Here is a 14,948-nt window from a genome sequence, read left to right as displayed (position 1 = left end):
GGATCTGGCCACCCCACCAGCCCCCACAAGGACAGTGGAGAGGAGGGCTTGCCACAAGGGCACCAGGGGCTTGCCGGAGAGGTGGAGAGAGGCAGAGCCCTTGTTTACAGATGTTCGTTTGGCCCTGAGACCCCAGAGACCTCCCTGCAGCCCAGGGGGTGCCCTGTGCCCAGTACCCTGCCCCTGCCCTTTGGTTCTGCCACAGCAAGGCTCTGCAGGTGGCGCAGACCCTAGGAGAGGGACCTGGGCCTGCCCTTAAGAGGAGCCAGCCCGAGCCTCCTGGGTCCAGTGCTGAGGCCTGGGCCAGAACTGAACAAAAGGGACTCTCCAGGTTCTCTTACCTTGTAGTAAGGCTCAGGGTTCACGAACACATGGCATTGGGAGAAGGTGGCGCCAGGGTCCATGAGCAGGGAGCACCAGTGCTGAGCGTAGTTTTCTAGGGAGGCAGGAGATTGAGACCACTCGATCACCCTCCCCTGTGGGGCCAGGACCCCAGAGCAAGCACAGGCTACCCCCTCCCCCAACCGGGCAATGACTGCTCCCTACACTGCGAATGAGCGCCAGGATTCAGGATGCATCCCCTGCACCCCAGGGGAGCTTCAGACTAACTAAATGAGGAGAGAGGGGAGCCTCCTTCTCCCACAGACCCATCAGCAGTCTTGCCCTCCTCAGACACCCTTCCCCATGTCTCCAAACAACTCCAGCCTCCATGGTCCCTTCTCCCAAGATGGTCCCCAATGCCCTCCCACTCCCCTGGGTTCCTGTGTCTTCTCCACCCTGTCCAGGCTCTCCCCAGAGAAGCTCCTTAGAAGCGACACCCCACGAGGCCCAGGTACCATTTTCTATGCTGAGAGAGCACGGGTTCTCGAAGCTGTTTTTGACATTGGCGCAGTCGGCCTGGGTCTTCCAGGTGTTGGCAAAGGCTGCTCCTGTCCCTTCCACCACCCCACTGATGGCTGTGAAATCATCTGCCTGGTTCTGGTTGAAGTTTCCGCAGAGGCCTGGGGAGGAGGGTGGCACGGGGCAGGGAGAGAGTGCTCAGAATAAGCTCTTCCCAGAGCAAAACACCTCTCTTGACATTCCCCCTACATGGACCCTGCTGTCCCTCTAGCCAGCGAGTGAGCGGCTCAAAAAGAGACTACAGAGCAGATTCCTTCCCGTCCAGCAGGTCCTCCCAGGGGCTCTCCCCTCCCCTTACCAGGGGAATGAGAGGCCGGCACGGCACAGGTGCCCAGGCCATGGCAGGGGAAGGGAGGGAGAACCTCCCTGTCTCAGTTTGGGGCTCAGGGCAGTCGGCCTCTCCCTCAGCCAGTCCCATGGGCAGCAGTCCTCACCACACATCTGGCCGCGGAAGGAGGGATCCAGCCGCACAGACACCTGCATGAAGGGCACCAGCTGTATCTGCAAGAGCAGGCCGAAGGCGGCGTGGACCAAGATGAAGTAAGTCGTGGGCTGGAATATGGTGATGTCAGCTACAGACATAGGCGGGGAGGGGCAGAGTCAGAAGGCGGGAAGGAGGGAAGGAGGGAGACGCTGGCCGTGCTGAGAACTAGCCTTGGACACACACACGCAATCAAATCATCAGCCAAGATGTTTGCTTTGCATAATGCTGAGGCTTGGCGTCTGAATGTCCAGATCCTGTCCTGAGGCAGGGGCACAGGGTAGGGGATCTCCAGTGCTCTGGAGTCCATTTCATGGTTCCAGAGTTGGGTGACCCGAGGGATGGCCCTCACTCACTCTCCCTTGAACCTGGCCTTATGAATGATTTGGGGTTTGAAGTCAGGGGTGAAATGAATGTTCGCGGGGGTGTGGGGCCCAGCCAGCCCTGCTCCCTTCCAACGTGGCCCAGAACCTGCTCTTAGACTTTTTAAGGGAGTAGTGACCGGGAAGTTGTTAAGGGCCATGCCCACAGGTCCCCAGGTGACCTCACACAAGGCCCTCCCCATCTGAGGCTCAGTCTCCTCCTCTATAAAATAAGGGGATTGGCCCGGGTGGTCTCTAGGGGTCCCTAAATCCTCCACTTCGGCTTGCTAGGATGAGGTGTGGCTCCTTCATCTGCATTAGGGCCCCAGGATCTCAAGGAAGGAAGGCACCTTCTTCTTCCTCTGGCCACCGTCAGAGACCCTGAGGCTAAAGCTCCTCAGAAGCTGAGCCCAGGGATGCCCACCCAGGTCTGCCCTCTGCTGTGTCTTCTCATCTTAGAGAACACAGCCTGGGGGGGTTTATGTGACCTGGCTGAGCACCACCAGCTGCTGGCTGAGGCCTGACTGGTAGAGCTCCCCAGGGAGGTCAGGCCCTCACTCTGGGGAGCCCAGCCAGATGGAAACCCTTCTCACTTCGAGGGAGAACGTGCCAGGCTGCTTGACATGGCTTCCCCAGGGTGATCGGATCCAAGGTCAGGTGTAAAGAAACCTCCCTAATGTGGGGACTGTGACCCCATGGGAGGTTCTGAGCAAGTTACAACAACTTGGGCAGGGGGAGTTACCAAGGCCAGAGGCCCAGCCAAGCCTGAGTTGGATCTGGGTGGGCCCCATGCTTCCAGGCACACCTGGCAGAGGCACCTACCTGCAGAGATGGGTAACTGTGTGTAGATGGAGTTTACAAGCACGCCCCCATTAGACTGGATCCTGATGACCTGGGGGAAGAGAACCAGAGATGGGGCTGTCCATCCCTCTGGGGCTGGTCCTCTATCCTGCTCCCAGCAGCCCTAATGATCCTCTTGGTGCCTCGGCCCTCCCAACTTCTCCCCTGACGGCTCCTGGTTCTTCCTGCTGGGGCCACAGAGAATGAAGTTAAGCCCTTCTCCAGGCCTGAGCGTAGCTCCTGGGATCCTTGGAGGGCCTGGGTTCAAATTTGGATTCCTCCACTTCCTCGCTCTAGTGCCCTTCTTGGAGCCCCCGTTTCCTCCTTGGTAAAATAAGGGAGCTGGGTCAGATGACCTGAAAAGCCCCATCCAGCTCTGGGTGCTCTATCCTGGTATCCTTCTGAGCAGGGGCCCCTACAGCTGCCCGGGCCTGCTTACCGTCTCTCCTCCATTCAGGTTCAAGGTCACTGACTTGAGGCAGTTTTCATTGTCGGTCATACCACACCTGCGCAACTCCCCCAGGATGGTGAAGGTGGCGTCCTCACACTTCTGATGGGGCAGAATTCCAGAGTGGCGTCATTTGTGTGTGTGTGTGTGTGTGCAAATGTGTGTGAGAATTATGTGTGTGAATTCATACCTGTGTGTGAGTGTGCATACATGTGTGAGTATACATGTGTGAGAGGGTATATGCGAATATATATGTGTAAGTGCATATGTATAAGAACATATATGTATCTGTGTGAATGTGTGCAAGTACGTATGAATGTATATACATGTAATTATAAGTGTGTAACTGTATTGTGGATGTGTGTGAGAGTGTACATGTGGATGTGTGTGGATGTGTATCTGTGAGTGTAGGTGTATATATGTAAGAATGTATGTGTATGTGCGTGAATGTGTACGTATGGATTAATTGTATCTGTGTGTGTGTGTGTGTGTGTGTACGAGTGCACATGCATGTGTGAGTGTCTGTGTGCCTGACCACCTGCACACACAAGGCGGGCCAGCAGGCATGCCTCCTCCCAAATGTCTCAGCAGCCTAGGTCGTCAGAGCTGAGGGGAGCTTGGAGGCTTGTGTCCCAACCTCATAGCCTGAGCTTCAGCCCTGGATCTGCTCCTCTGGAAGGCAGGGGTCCTAGAACCTTTAGGACAGGCCCTACAGCGCAAATCCCCTATAGGACAGAAGCCTCCTGAGGCTCAGTGAGGCCAGGGGCTGCGTGACTCTCATGGGGACTGCTTGATGACACCCTCCCAGAGGGTGTTGGCTTGGTTCCCAAGGAGGAGAGGCACTTTCCCTCTCCTCCTCCCTCTCTCTTTTCATCTGCCTCCCTCTTTCCCATTCTGGCTGTCCAGTGCCCAATGGTTACCTTGGACAAGACATAGCTGCAGTCCCCATGAACGTTGTAATGCTTCTGGTCGAAGGTGGTGATGTGGGACCCGCCCTCCACGGAGCATGTGCCTGAGCACGGCAGTTCCTCACATTGCCAGAGGCCAGAAAGGCAAGTGCTGGAGCGGATGCAGAGAGAAGGATGGGCAGGTCAGTGATCAGGCCGCTTTCAAAGGAATGCGTGGGCTTAGGGGGAGGCTGCCCTAGAAACATCTGGAGCAGTAGGGGTGGGGGTGGGGGCAGAGGGGGTGTTACCAGGAGCTGCAGCGTGTAGAGAAGGAGGCTCCAGGCTTGTAGGTCTGGCCATTGTGGGTGCAGTGACATTGGTCCTGGGTCACACAGCCCTGGCCCTGAATGTCATCCAGGACGGTCCCTACGGAGATAGGCAGCACAGGCCAGGAGTCGGGGGGGGTGAAGGGAGGGGCTCTGGTTGCTCTGAGCTGGTGCACCAGGGGCCATCATTCCCAGGGTGAACTCATGGAGGGGGCAGAGAGATGAGTCTGAAGAGGATGCAGGGGGAGCGAACTCATGGCTGTGGGGGATGGGTCCTAGGCTAGTTGACACTTCCTTCTCTGGGCCTTGGTTTCCCAGAGTGTCAGGATCTCAACACTGGGAGAGGGGGCTCTCTCTAGCCCTCAAATCTGTCCACAAATGTGGCCAGTCTTTGTTGAGAGCCCACTGGGGAGAGGAAGCCACCTTGCCAGGCAGCCCTTCCTGCTCTGGGGTGACCCTCATCTCTGGGCAAACCTTCCTGACATGCCCTGGCTGCTGGTTTTTCCCACTGGGGACAACCCCTCCTCCATGGGCTGGCCCTTCCTTTAGATATTAGAAAATGGGGCTGAGGCCACAGTGCCTGGCAGATAGTAAGTGCTGAAGAGTTGCCTGTTGGGCTCTTTTTGTGGTGGCAAAGAATTGGAAATCAAAGGGATGCCCATCAACCAGGGAATGGTTGAACAAGTTATGGCGTATGATTGTAATGGAATACTACTGCGCTATAAGAAATGACAAGGGGGGTGGTTTCAGAAAAACCTGGGAAGACTTAAATGGACTGATGCGGAGTGAAGTGAGAAGAACCAGGGGAACCCTGTACACAGTAACAGAAACATTGTAACAATGTAACTGTGAAAGACTCAGCTCTTCTCAGTGATACAATGATCCAAGACAATTTCAATGGACCAGTAATGAAGCCGACTTCTGCCTCCAGAGAAAGAACTGATATTGACTGAATACAGACTGAAGCAGCTATTTGCACGTTCTTTCATTTTTTTTCTTCTATTCGTGTCTTCTTATACAAAATGACTAATGTGGAAATGTTTTACATAATTGCACATGTATAACCTATATCTGATTGCTTACTGTTTTGGGGAGGAGGGATAGCATTTGGAACTCAACACTTTCAAGAAAAATGTTAAAAAATATATATTTTGGTGTAAAAAACGAAACAAAACAAAAAGTTTCCTGTTGGCCACTTGACCTTCTGTAAGTCTCCAGCTCCCCAGAGCCCCTCCCATCCAGCACTGCTGCCACAGCAGCCTCACACCAGGCCTGGGAGGAGGGGGGTGGGGGGGGAAGGGGAAAGGCGGATGCCACAGCGCCCTGTGCCTATGCCAGGAATGTTGGGGGAGGGGCAAAGGCAGCTCCGGGACTGGGGGAGACTTGCCTGGGGGGCAGAAGCAGCCGTCTATGCAGTGTTCCTCGCAGAGCTGGGACCGCTCAGGGTTGGAGCAAGTGTCTGCACAGGGAGAGCCACACTCGTGGTACTGCATGTTGGAGGGGCATGCCTTGTCTGGAATGGGGAAACCAAGGCAGAAGCTTGTGACATGGAGAATCTCAGTTCTTCTACTTGCCCCTGGGGTGACCTTGGCCACCCAAGTCTCAGTTTGCTCATCTCTAAAATGAGACCATTGGGTTAGACTCCCTGCGAGGGGCCCTGGCAGCTCTGACTTTACAATCCTATGGCCTCAAGAGCTAGGCCCGACATTTGAAGCCCACCACAGTCTGGGACTCTTCTTATTTGCCCCTTTCTGCCCCCAGGCTGCAGCCACAGTCATCACCACCACCCCTCCCCACACACTCACACCACATACACACACACACACACACACACACACAGTACGCATCACACACCTACCACACACCATACATACACAAACACCCACCACACACACACCCCTACCCCCGTACCACACACACACACACACACACACACTCATATACACATCATAAACACCCACCACAGACACACACTCCCCACCCCACACATACCACATACTGCACACACGCACACACTCATACCACACATATACATACACATCACATACCCACCACACACAACATAAACATACACCACAAACACCCACCACACACACATTCCCCATCACACACAACACACACCACACACACATACACACCACATACACTCATACCACACATACACATACATATCACACACCTACCACACACACACCACACCCTCACACACCACACATTCACACCACACACACACTCACACCACACACATACATACACATCACACACATATACACACACATCCCTGCCCCCTCCCACACACACTCACACCCCCCCCCCACCACGCACACACACCATCTCTGCCCCCTCTGCTTCCACGCTCAGGCTCTTCTCAAGGGCTGATGTGGTCTTCCTCTGCTTCTTTGCCTGGCGAACTTCCCCGGCTCCAGCCTATAAAACCTACCTCCTCCAGGAAGTCTTCCCTGCAGCTTTTGCCCAGCCCTGGGTAGGCAGCTGGTGGGAAGCCTGAGGGCCTCCCCTGGCACTTCCCACCGTGAGGGGGGGGTGGGGAAGGGTGCCTTCATGCCCACCACTCACAGCACAGGTCCTGGCTCCTCCAGTTAAGGGGCTGCCCGCCTGCATGGGCACACTGCCTCGAGTACTCAGAGAAGGTGGCACACACACAAGAGGAGCGGTTAGCTTCTTTGCATCCACATAGGTCTTGTACACAGGCCTCCACGTAGGGTTTGGGGTCCACCAGCTGGTTGCAGCCGCTGAAAGCCAGGTCAGTCAGGACCCTGAGGCAGCTGCTTTCCTGGAGGAAGCATGCGGCGGGTTGGTGACCTAGTCTCAATGGCTAGTACTCAGACATAGAGACCACAGAGACTGACTGCCCCCCTGCTCATCTCACAGAGGAGGAAACTGAGGAAGTCTGCAGAAGGGGAGGAGTGCTTCATGTTTCCTGGAAGTGGCTGAGCTGGGATTGGACCTAGAGCTTCCATTCCCCTCCCCCCCAGCCCAACCCCAGGGTGACCAGCAGCTGGTCTCTGAACCTGTTTTCTCCTCTGTAAGATGAGAGTAGGAAGAGTGGATTTGACCAAGGATATCTGGTGCCCCTCCTCCCTGGAGATCCCACCATCCCATGGTCTCCTGGCTCTTTCCAGGACCCTGCTTGGTCTGCCCTTGGCAAAGCCCCATCCAGGGCAGGTTGGGTTCCATCCCCTGACGTGGCTCCCCACCCTTGAGACTTTACTTCACCTCCTTCAGGTTCTCCCCACCTCCCAGGCTGAGAGCCATCTCTGTCCCCTCTGTGCTCCCCCATGAAGTCCTATCTGGGCTCTTCTGCCTTCCTGTGTGCCAGCCGGGCTGGAGGCTTCCACTCTCCCCGCCCCATACACACACTTTTTTTCCTCTCCCACCATCTCCTACCCTCTCATAAATCATCTAACCATCTGTCCACCCATCTGTCCATCCACCTAGCCATCCATCCATCCATCTACCCATCCATCTATCCATCCAGCAGGTGGGACCCTATGATGTTTGCTGAGGGAGAAGCAAAGGTAAGTTGACTCAGTTGGTCCCTCAGGGACATAACAGCTCAACAGAGGGCCACTGGCCCAGGCACGATATGACAGGGTACCAACCCAGCATCACAGGAACCCACGGAGGGGACACTGCTAGGCTTTGAGTCTTGCCAGGTTGGGAGGAAGTGGAATTTGAGGGACAGAGAGGATTCCGACAAGGAAAAGGTAAGGGAGGGAGGGTGTCCCAAGTTCCGAGCCACGATGGAGGGTCTTTCACGCCTTCCTTGTGTGCTCAGTGGCTTCTCACCTCAGCGGTACAGTTGTTCGCTGGGGAAGACACGGGGTCCTGACACTGCTCTGTGGGTCCGTCTAGTTTCTGCAGGTTCCCAAACTGCCAGGTGGTCAGCCGGGCATCTGGAAGAGACACAATGCTGCTAGAGTTCTGGGGAGCAGAGCAGGTGTGGCTGTCTGGAAAGAGGGGCTGGGACGCGGTGTCCTGTGCTGAGGGAGGGCACGCCCAGTATGGGGGATTGATGGAGCCCAGCCCCGGGCAGGGGGGCACTTCCTCAGTAGTGAAGAGGAGGGATCCCTGCCTAAGACCACCCAGGGAGTGCCAGAGACAACGATTGAACCTGACTCCTCTACATCTGGCCCCTGCAGGCATGGAGGCTGGGGGGGAGGGGCTAATATTGATGTTTTCCTGATTCCCTCCCCAGGACTTCAGAAGGCACTGGGCCCAGCCAGGGATTCCTGCCCAGGGATGCACCAGACTAGCTGGCCTGGAAGTACCTCCAACTCCCACATCCTCTGATCCTCAGCAGGGGGAGAGGGAGGGTCCTAAGACCCTCCAGCCTTATCTTCGTGGCCTGGCTGCCCGTGGAGACCAGGAATGATGTAATTGTTCCACTCTGTCCCTCTGAAGGGACCAGCCCTGGGCTGGGAGTCAGGAGACACGGACTGGGGTCTCAACTCCACCACCGTGTGACCTTGGAAAAACGCCTTCCCTCCCTGAGCCTCAGGCTGCACATTTGTGAAGTGGGTGTGTGAACAGTGAAAGGGCTTCACAGAAAACACTTCACTTACCACACATTTTGTGTACAAACGCACACACAGTACCCACAGCTAACACCATTTGGCATCTGATCCTCTAATCACAAACGTACACAATCGGTATGGAGCTGACCTTTATGACTGGGTCAGTGGCCTAACTCTGGACTTCAGCCTCCTTTATCTGTAAAATGAGGTCCCTTCCAGCTCTGAGGTTCTGACTCCTTAGGAGCCCCAGGCCCTGCTGAGCCTGAACTGAGGAGAGACAAGGGCAACTTTGGAAGCTATGAGGAGAGCTTGGGCTGGCTGCCTGCGGGGCTGAGCCGAGCCTGGCTGGACCGGCTTCTCCACTGGGGACATCCCTCCCCTGAGACCCCCTTGCCCACCTTGCGCTCCGTGAGGATGGTGCTCAGGCCAAAGCACCAAGAGCACGGTGGAGGGCCTGGGAAGGGGCTCAGGCGAGGCCTTGGTGAACACCCCAAACCTCACTGTTTGGCAGAGGGGGGCTCTGCCTCCCCCCAAGCCTGGGGCTGCCTGGATGACTGGTTTCTCTCTCCTCTCCTCTCTGAGGCCAGCCCATGTCTCCTGAGCACCCAAAACCAGCAGTGAAGGCCACACAGGGAGGGCGGGGGAGGGCGTCACTCACTGTTGGAGTAGAATTCATTGTATGTGGAATGGCCGTTGAAGTCCCCACAGAGCCCGCAGGTCTGGTTGGCGTATTTTGTAGCCAGTTCCAGCTGAGGAAGATGGAGGGGGGGAGGTGTGAAGAAATGAAGACCGAGTCATTGATTAAGTGGGGGTCAGGTTGTGTGTGTTTGTTCTAGGCGCTCTGGGCTCCTGGGACCAGCGTCTGGGCCAGTCACTGGTTGGGGGGAGGCTCCTATGCCTCATTCCTCTCCTCCTAATGGGGGCGTGAGCCCCTGAGGCTGGGTTTGGCATACAGTAGGCACTTAATAAGCTCTTGTTGACTGACTGACTAGGCTTCCTCGGCCCAGTTACTCCCCTCAGCCATCCATTCTGCATGTGGCCTCCACAGAGATCTCTCCAAAGAGCAGCTCACATCTGACCGTGGCAAACCTTGCTGCAAGATGCTCCCAGATGAAATATGAACCACTGCTGCCTTTTAAAGCCCTCCATAAACCTGGCTCTGACCATGTTCCAGCCCTTCACGCCGTCTGAGCACCACACATCAGACCTCTCCCACCTCCACATCTTTGCCCAAGGTACCCGAATGCCTGGAGTGCCCTTCCTGCCTCACAGAATCTCCAGCTTGTTCTAAGCTCAGCTCAGGGGCCACAAGAGACTTAGCTGGGTCCCTCCAGTGCTAGGATGTCCGCCAGAAAAAGCTGTGTGCGTGTGCCAGACACACATGCACACGTGTATATATGTTGCACACATACATATGTGTGTTTTCTGTTATTTCTGTACAAGCTTGTGTGTCCTTTTCTCTGTTTGTGTTGCTTTTCTCCCAACAGAGTGTGAGCTTCTTGAGGGCAAGAACCAAGTTTGTTTTTTCTGTCCCCAGCACCTAGAGCAGGGCCCGGCGCAAGTGGGAAGAAGCAGCAGCACAGTGAAGGTGCCTTTTGGGTTAGAGTCCAGAACCTGCTTTCTAAAGCAGGAGAGCTTTCCCTCCAGGGACAGTGGCCTCTCCTGCAGGCTGGTGAGGACCAGACAACTCTTCGTGGGGCCTCATGGCGGTGGGGTCTGGCTTTGCTGGCTAGTCCGCTGGGCAGCTCTGGCCAAGGCCTCTTCTGTGGCTGGGGATCGGGAAGGGAATGAGGGCGGGGGTTGGAGCAGGGAGAGGGCTGGCAGCCCCCCTCTTACCAGGGCACTATCATTGCCATTCCACATGAAGGTCAGAACCATCCTCACGCTGACTTGGATGTAGGTGCTACTCGCCTCCACAGTGAACCCAGAGCGGCTGTAGGGCAGCTGCTCCCTGCAAAGAGAGTGGCCAGAAAAGAAAGCCTTTCACCTCAAAAGCCAGCGAGGAGAGCAGCTGGAGGCACCAGGCTGTGGGGCCCCGGATAGGTGGCAGGCCAGCCGAAGAGGCACTGATGCTGGGGCTCTGGAACCCTGGCAAGGTGGGGCTGAACTCCCCTCCATGTGACTGCCCTGTCTGCCTCTGCCTCCGAATCGGTCACCCCCAGACCACTCAGACCACAGCAGGGCCTGGGGGGCCTCCTCTTTAGTTCCTGAGTTACGGAGTACCCCCTGCAGCTCCCTCCCCAGCTGAGAGTTGGCAGCCTTTACCCTGCCCTGCCCTGCCCTGCCCCTAAAGACCTGGGATCTGATAGCCAAGCTCATTATCATTCCCATGATCACAACCATTTATATAATAAGAATTTATATAATTTATAAATATTTATATAATACTTATATATTTATAAGTATTTATATAATGCTTTAAGGCTTGCAAGCCACATTACAAACTGGATCTCATTTGATCTTCCCAAAAGCCCAGGGGGCAGGTGCAACAATGATCCCCTTTCTACTGTTAAGGAAACTGAGGCAGACAGGGGTTAAGTGATCTGCCCAGAGTCACACAGCCAGTGAGTGTCAGAGACCAGATTTGAGCTCAGGAAGGCTCCAGTCCAGAAGTCCTGTGAGCCGTGGCGCCCCACTAGCGGCAGACTGATGGCCCTCATCCAGCTCTCATTAAACCACGGTGCTGAGTTCAGGGTCTATCCAGTGAAGGCTTACAGAAAAGCTCTGGGAGGTCAGGGAGGAGCTGGGTTAACTGCTGTCTTCTCTGGCTGGGAGCCTGGGCAATTTTCTCAGTCTATTTGAATCTTAGTTTCTCCCTCTGTTAATAAGGCGGGGACCCAGATGGCTGCCTGGGCCCTGCCAGCAGAGCCCTCCTCAGGCTTCAGCCATCCAAAGGGGCAGCAGATGGCGGGGGCCAGCCCGCAAGGTGGGAGTGGGGGGTACTCGGGGGGCTCACCGCTGCCCATTGATCAGGACGGATCCGGGAGAGAGCTCCAAGACCGTCCCTTCTGTCTTGATGAGGATGCGGCTGATGGTGGGGGTCTCCCCAACCAGGGAGCGCCGGATCTGAATATTAAAATCCTCATAAGCAGCTTGGCAATGCGAGGCAAAGACATAGTTACACAGGCCAGGGAGCTGGAAGATGTCCCCATCGAAGGTCTTATAATGGAAGCTGCCCCACGTGCTGCACACTTGGCCATTGTGTGAAGGGTTCGAGGCTGGGGGCAAAGGGGAGAGGGGCGGATCAGTGCCCTGGTGGAGAGCTGCCCCCCCCCCGCCCTCCCAAGACCACCAGGCCTGAAGTCTGAGGCAGTGCGTGCCTCCCCCACCCAAGGGCATCCCCAGAGAAATTCTAGTCGCGTCCGTCAGTAGAGCATTAGCCAACGCCCTCATGTGGCAGCACAGGTCGGAGCTTTTCCGTCTAGGCCCTTCCTGGACTGTGAGCTTCCTGAGGGCAGGCAGGGGCTTAATCGGTGTGGGCTGTCATCAGTCAGGACTCCTTCAGGGACCCCTCAACACATGCTGTCAAGTGGTCATCGTCAAACATCGTCAATGAAAGCAGAAAAAGAGATCCATGGAACAGATGACATAGGAATTAGAAGTGACTGAAATGGTTTGAAGTTCCAAGTCAGCCAGGCTGGAGCCACGCGGCCAGCTGGAGCCACGCAGCTAGCCGTCTCACAATAGATCCTTCTGGGATTCATCGACACAGAGAAGGGCCCTGGGTGAGAGGGCCCAGGGCAGGCTTCTCAGCTGCCTCTCCCCTTTCTGGTGCCACAGGCTCAGATTTCTGAATGGCTGCAGGGAGAGGGCAGGCTTACCACTTGCATAGGGGGTGACGGTACCCGTGGGGATGAAGGTCATTCGCGGCATGGGACGGGGCTCAGGCAAGGCCGTAAAGGAGTCTAAGGAGTCGGGAGAAGAAAGCCACGGTTGGTTAATTTAGTCTTCCTGAGGAGCCCTCAGATGCCTGGTCCCCAGGGGGCTGATCGTGTCCTGGCCAGCCTCAGAGCTGGGAAGACCTGCATTCCAATGCCACCTTTGACACTAACGCTACTTGACCTGAGCTTCTCCTTGATAAAATGAGGGGATTGGTCTTGGGAAGATACCTTCTAGTTCCAAATCTATGGTCCTCAGATCTTCCTCGGTGCACACCGGGAAAGCCAAAAGGACCTCTGGAGATACAGAGCCAGGCAAGAAGGGGTTGAAATAGAGAAAGGGGGTGGCGCTCTCTCCACTGTGAATGTGATAAGTCAAGCCATTGTGGACAAGCTTTGGGGTCCTTGCCAACGTCCACCCTTTATGATTGGCTCTCCTATTGACCCAACATTGGGCGAGGCCAACAAAAAGACCAAAGGTCTGCCCTGTCTTGTACCCTCAAGGCCATCCACAGTCTCTCAGATGAGGAAGCCTCTATCCCTTCCCCAGAGGGCCAAAGGCTGACCTGTTGTGACCTCCCCCCACTTAAACCACTAGGCTTTCTGTCTACTCCAAGGGCCCCTCTCCCATGCTTTGGCCAATGTTTTTTTTTTTGCCCTGGGGGCACCATGACTCATGAAGTCAAGCTTTTGGTCAATGTGCCCTAAGTTATAAGCAGTGGACTTTCTCTCCCTGGAGCTCACTTCTTTCTCACATCCCTGGGCTGCGTGAGAGTCTGGGCTTTCCTGGTCTGTCATAGGAAGATGTCCTCGGCCTTTCTTTGATCACCTCCCACAGTGCCTAGGGTGCCTAGGTAGCTGGGTAGCACAGTGGTTAGAGCACTAGGCCTCAGACGCTCACCAGCAGTAAGTCACTTAACCTCTGTTTGCTTTAGTTCCCTCCACTGTGGTGAGGATAATAACAGCACTTCCCTTGTTAGAGCACAGTTCCTGGCACACGGTGGCTGCTGCTTAAATACTTAAGCCCTTCCATTAGCCCCCAATCGCTGGTGGAAGTCCTTGCCGGTTCCCCTCAGCCTCAACATACCGGGCTGTGGACAGTTTCCCTCCCCCACATGGGAAGCCAGCCAATTGAGCCCAGAGAGGAAGGAGAGTTGTCCAAGGCTCAGCCCGGAGACTTTATTGGGGTGTGGAGGCAGCCCTGGATCGATCTCCTTACCATAGTCTGGCTGAGTGTATTCCGGCAGGGCCCCATAAATCGTTCCAGCCTCCTGGGTCTCTGAAGAGACATGGAAAGAATCAGTGACAGGCCCCCAGAGGTTAATGGTGCCCCTCCCCCCACGGCCATCGGCTTTTGGGGCAGGATTCAGGTCAACCCAATTCAGCTGAGTGAACACTAAGCAGGTGTTCTGTGCTAGGCACCCTGCTAGGCATGGGCAAAAAGAAAGCCATGCGTTCTTTCGGGGAACTTTTTTTTTTTGGTTGGGCAATGGGGGTTAAGAGACTTGCCCAGGGTCACACAGTTAATAAATGTTATGTGTCTGAGGTCGGATTGAACTCAGGTCCTCCTGAATCCAGGGCCGTGCTCTATCTACTGAGTCACCTAGCTGCCCCCATCGGGGAACTTTCATTCTACTGCCTCAATAACGCAAGAAGACTCGAAGCTCAGAAGAGACTGCTGCCAGCGGGTGGGGAGTTAACTGACCCTTGTCCAAGAGACAGAGGTGAGCAGGGAAGGGCATTCCAGGCATGGGGGATGGCCTAGACAAAGGTTGGGAGGTTGGAAAATCATGGCCAGGTTATCTGGAATATAGTGAGAAAAAGGAAGCCTCGGCAGTCACCCCAGGAAAGTGAGGCAGGAGCGGTTTAATGGAGGTGAACTGGAGAGAGGAGAGGATGCAGGCCGGAAGCCCGATGAGAAGGCCGCTTCAGTGCTTCAGATGTGAGGTGTGGTGGGGCTTGTGGGACAGGAGAAGCTGATGGATGAGGGAGAAGCCACAAGGCTTGGGACCAGGTTGGACACGGGGAGTGTGAAAGAGGGGAGTGCTGAGGCCGACTCTAAGGCCGGGAGCCCCGGAGCCTGGAGGGAGGGATGGCGGTACCCTGGACTGGAAGGAACGTACTGGGGGAGACAGACGCAAGAGAATGCTCCTTCTAGTTTGGACGTGCGCATGTCCGCGAGATGCCCCGGTGGCCCGGAGGTGTCCAGGGATGCCTAGGTAGTGCAGGCAGACCCACCTTGGGCCAACTTGGCCCGTGAAAGCCGCCTCCACAGCGAATCAAACTGGGCT

General features: G+C 55.7%; 1 protein-coding gene across 1 annotated transcript in view; it reads right to left on the bottom strand.

Annotated features, from left to right (window-relative positions):
• LOC114041648 (mucin-5B-like) overlaps positions 1-12,643 on the bottom strand; it is a 30,932-nt gene extending 18,289 nt beyond the window's left edge. The window contains exons 1-14 of the mRNA XM_027860204.1: positions 12,462-12,643; positions 11,736-12,227; positions 10,616-10,730; positions 9,438-9,528; positions 8,052-8,158; positions 6,819-7,035; positions 5,632-5,757; positions 4,227-4,344; positions 3,952-4,090; positions 3,023-3,133; positions 2,566-2,635; positions 1,335-1,472; positions 837-1,001; positions 342-436 (exon numbers count right to left, since the gene is read on the bottom strand). Coding sequence (XP_027716005.1) covers positions 342-436; positions 837-1,001; positions 1,335-1,472; positions 2,566-2,635; positions 3,023-3,133; positions 3,952-4,090; positions 4,227-4,344; positions 5,632-5,757; positions 6,819-7,035; positions 8,052-8,158; positions 9,438-9,528; positions 10,616-10,730; positions 11,736-12,227; positions 12,462-12,643 — 2,166 coding nt within the window. The remainder of the gene's footprint in view (positions 1-341; positions 437-836; positions 1,002-1,334; positions 1,473-2,565; positions 2,636-3,022; positions 3,134-3,951; positions 4,091-4,226; positions 4,345-5,631; positions 5,758-6,818; positions 7,036-8,051; positions 8,159-9,437; positions 9,529-10,615; positions 10,731-11,735; positions 12,228-12,461) is intronic.
• Positions 12,644-14,948: the final 2,305 nt, after the last annotated feature.

The sequence above is a fragment of the Vombatus ursinus genome, unplaced genomic scaffold (genome assembly GCF_900497805.2).
Source record: "Vombatus ursinus unplaced genomic scaffold, bare-nosed wombat genome assembly UNPS02014176.1, whole genome shotgun sequence".
Lineage (NCBI taxonomy): Eukaryota > Metazoa > Chordata > Mammalia > Diprotodontia > Vombatidae > Vombatus > Vombatus ursinus.
Note: the sequence above shows the minus strand (reverse complement) of the source record. Positions and strands in the feature narration are given on the sequence as shown.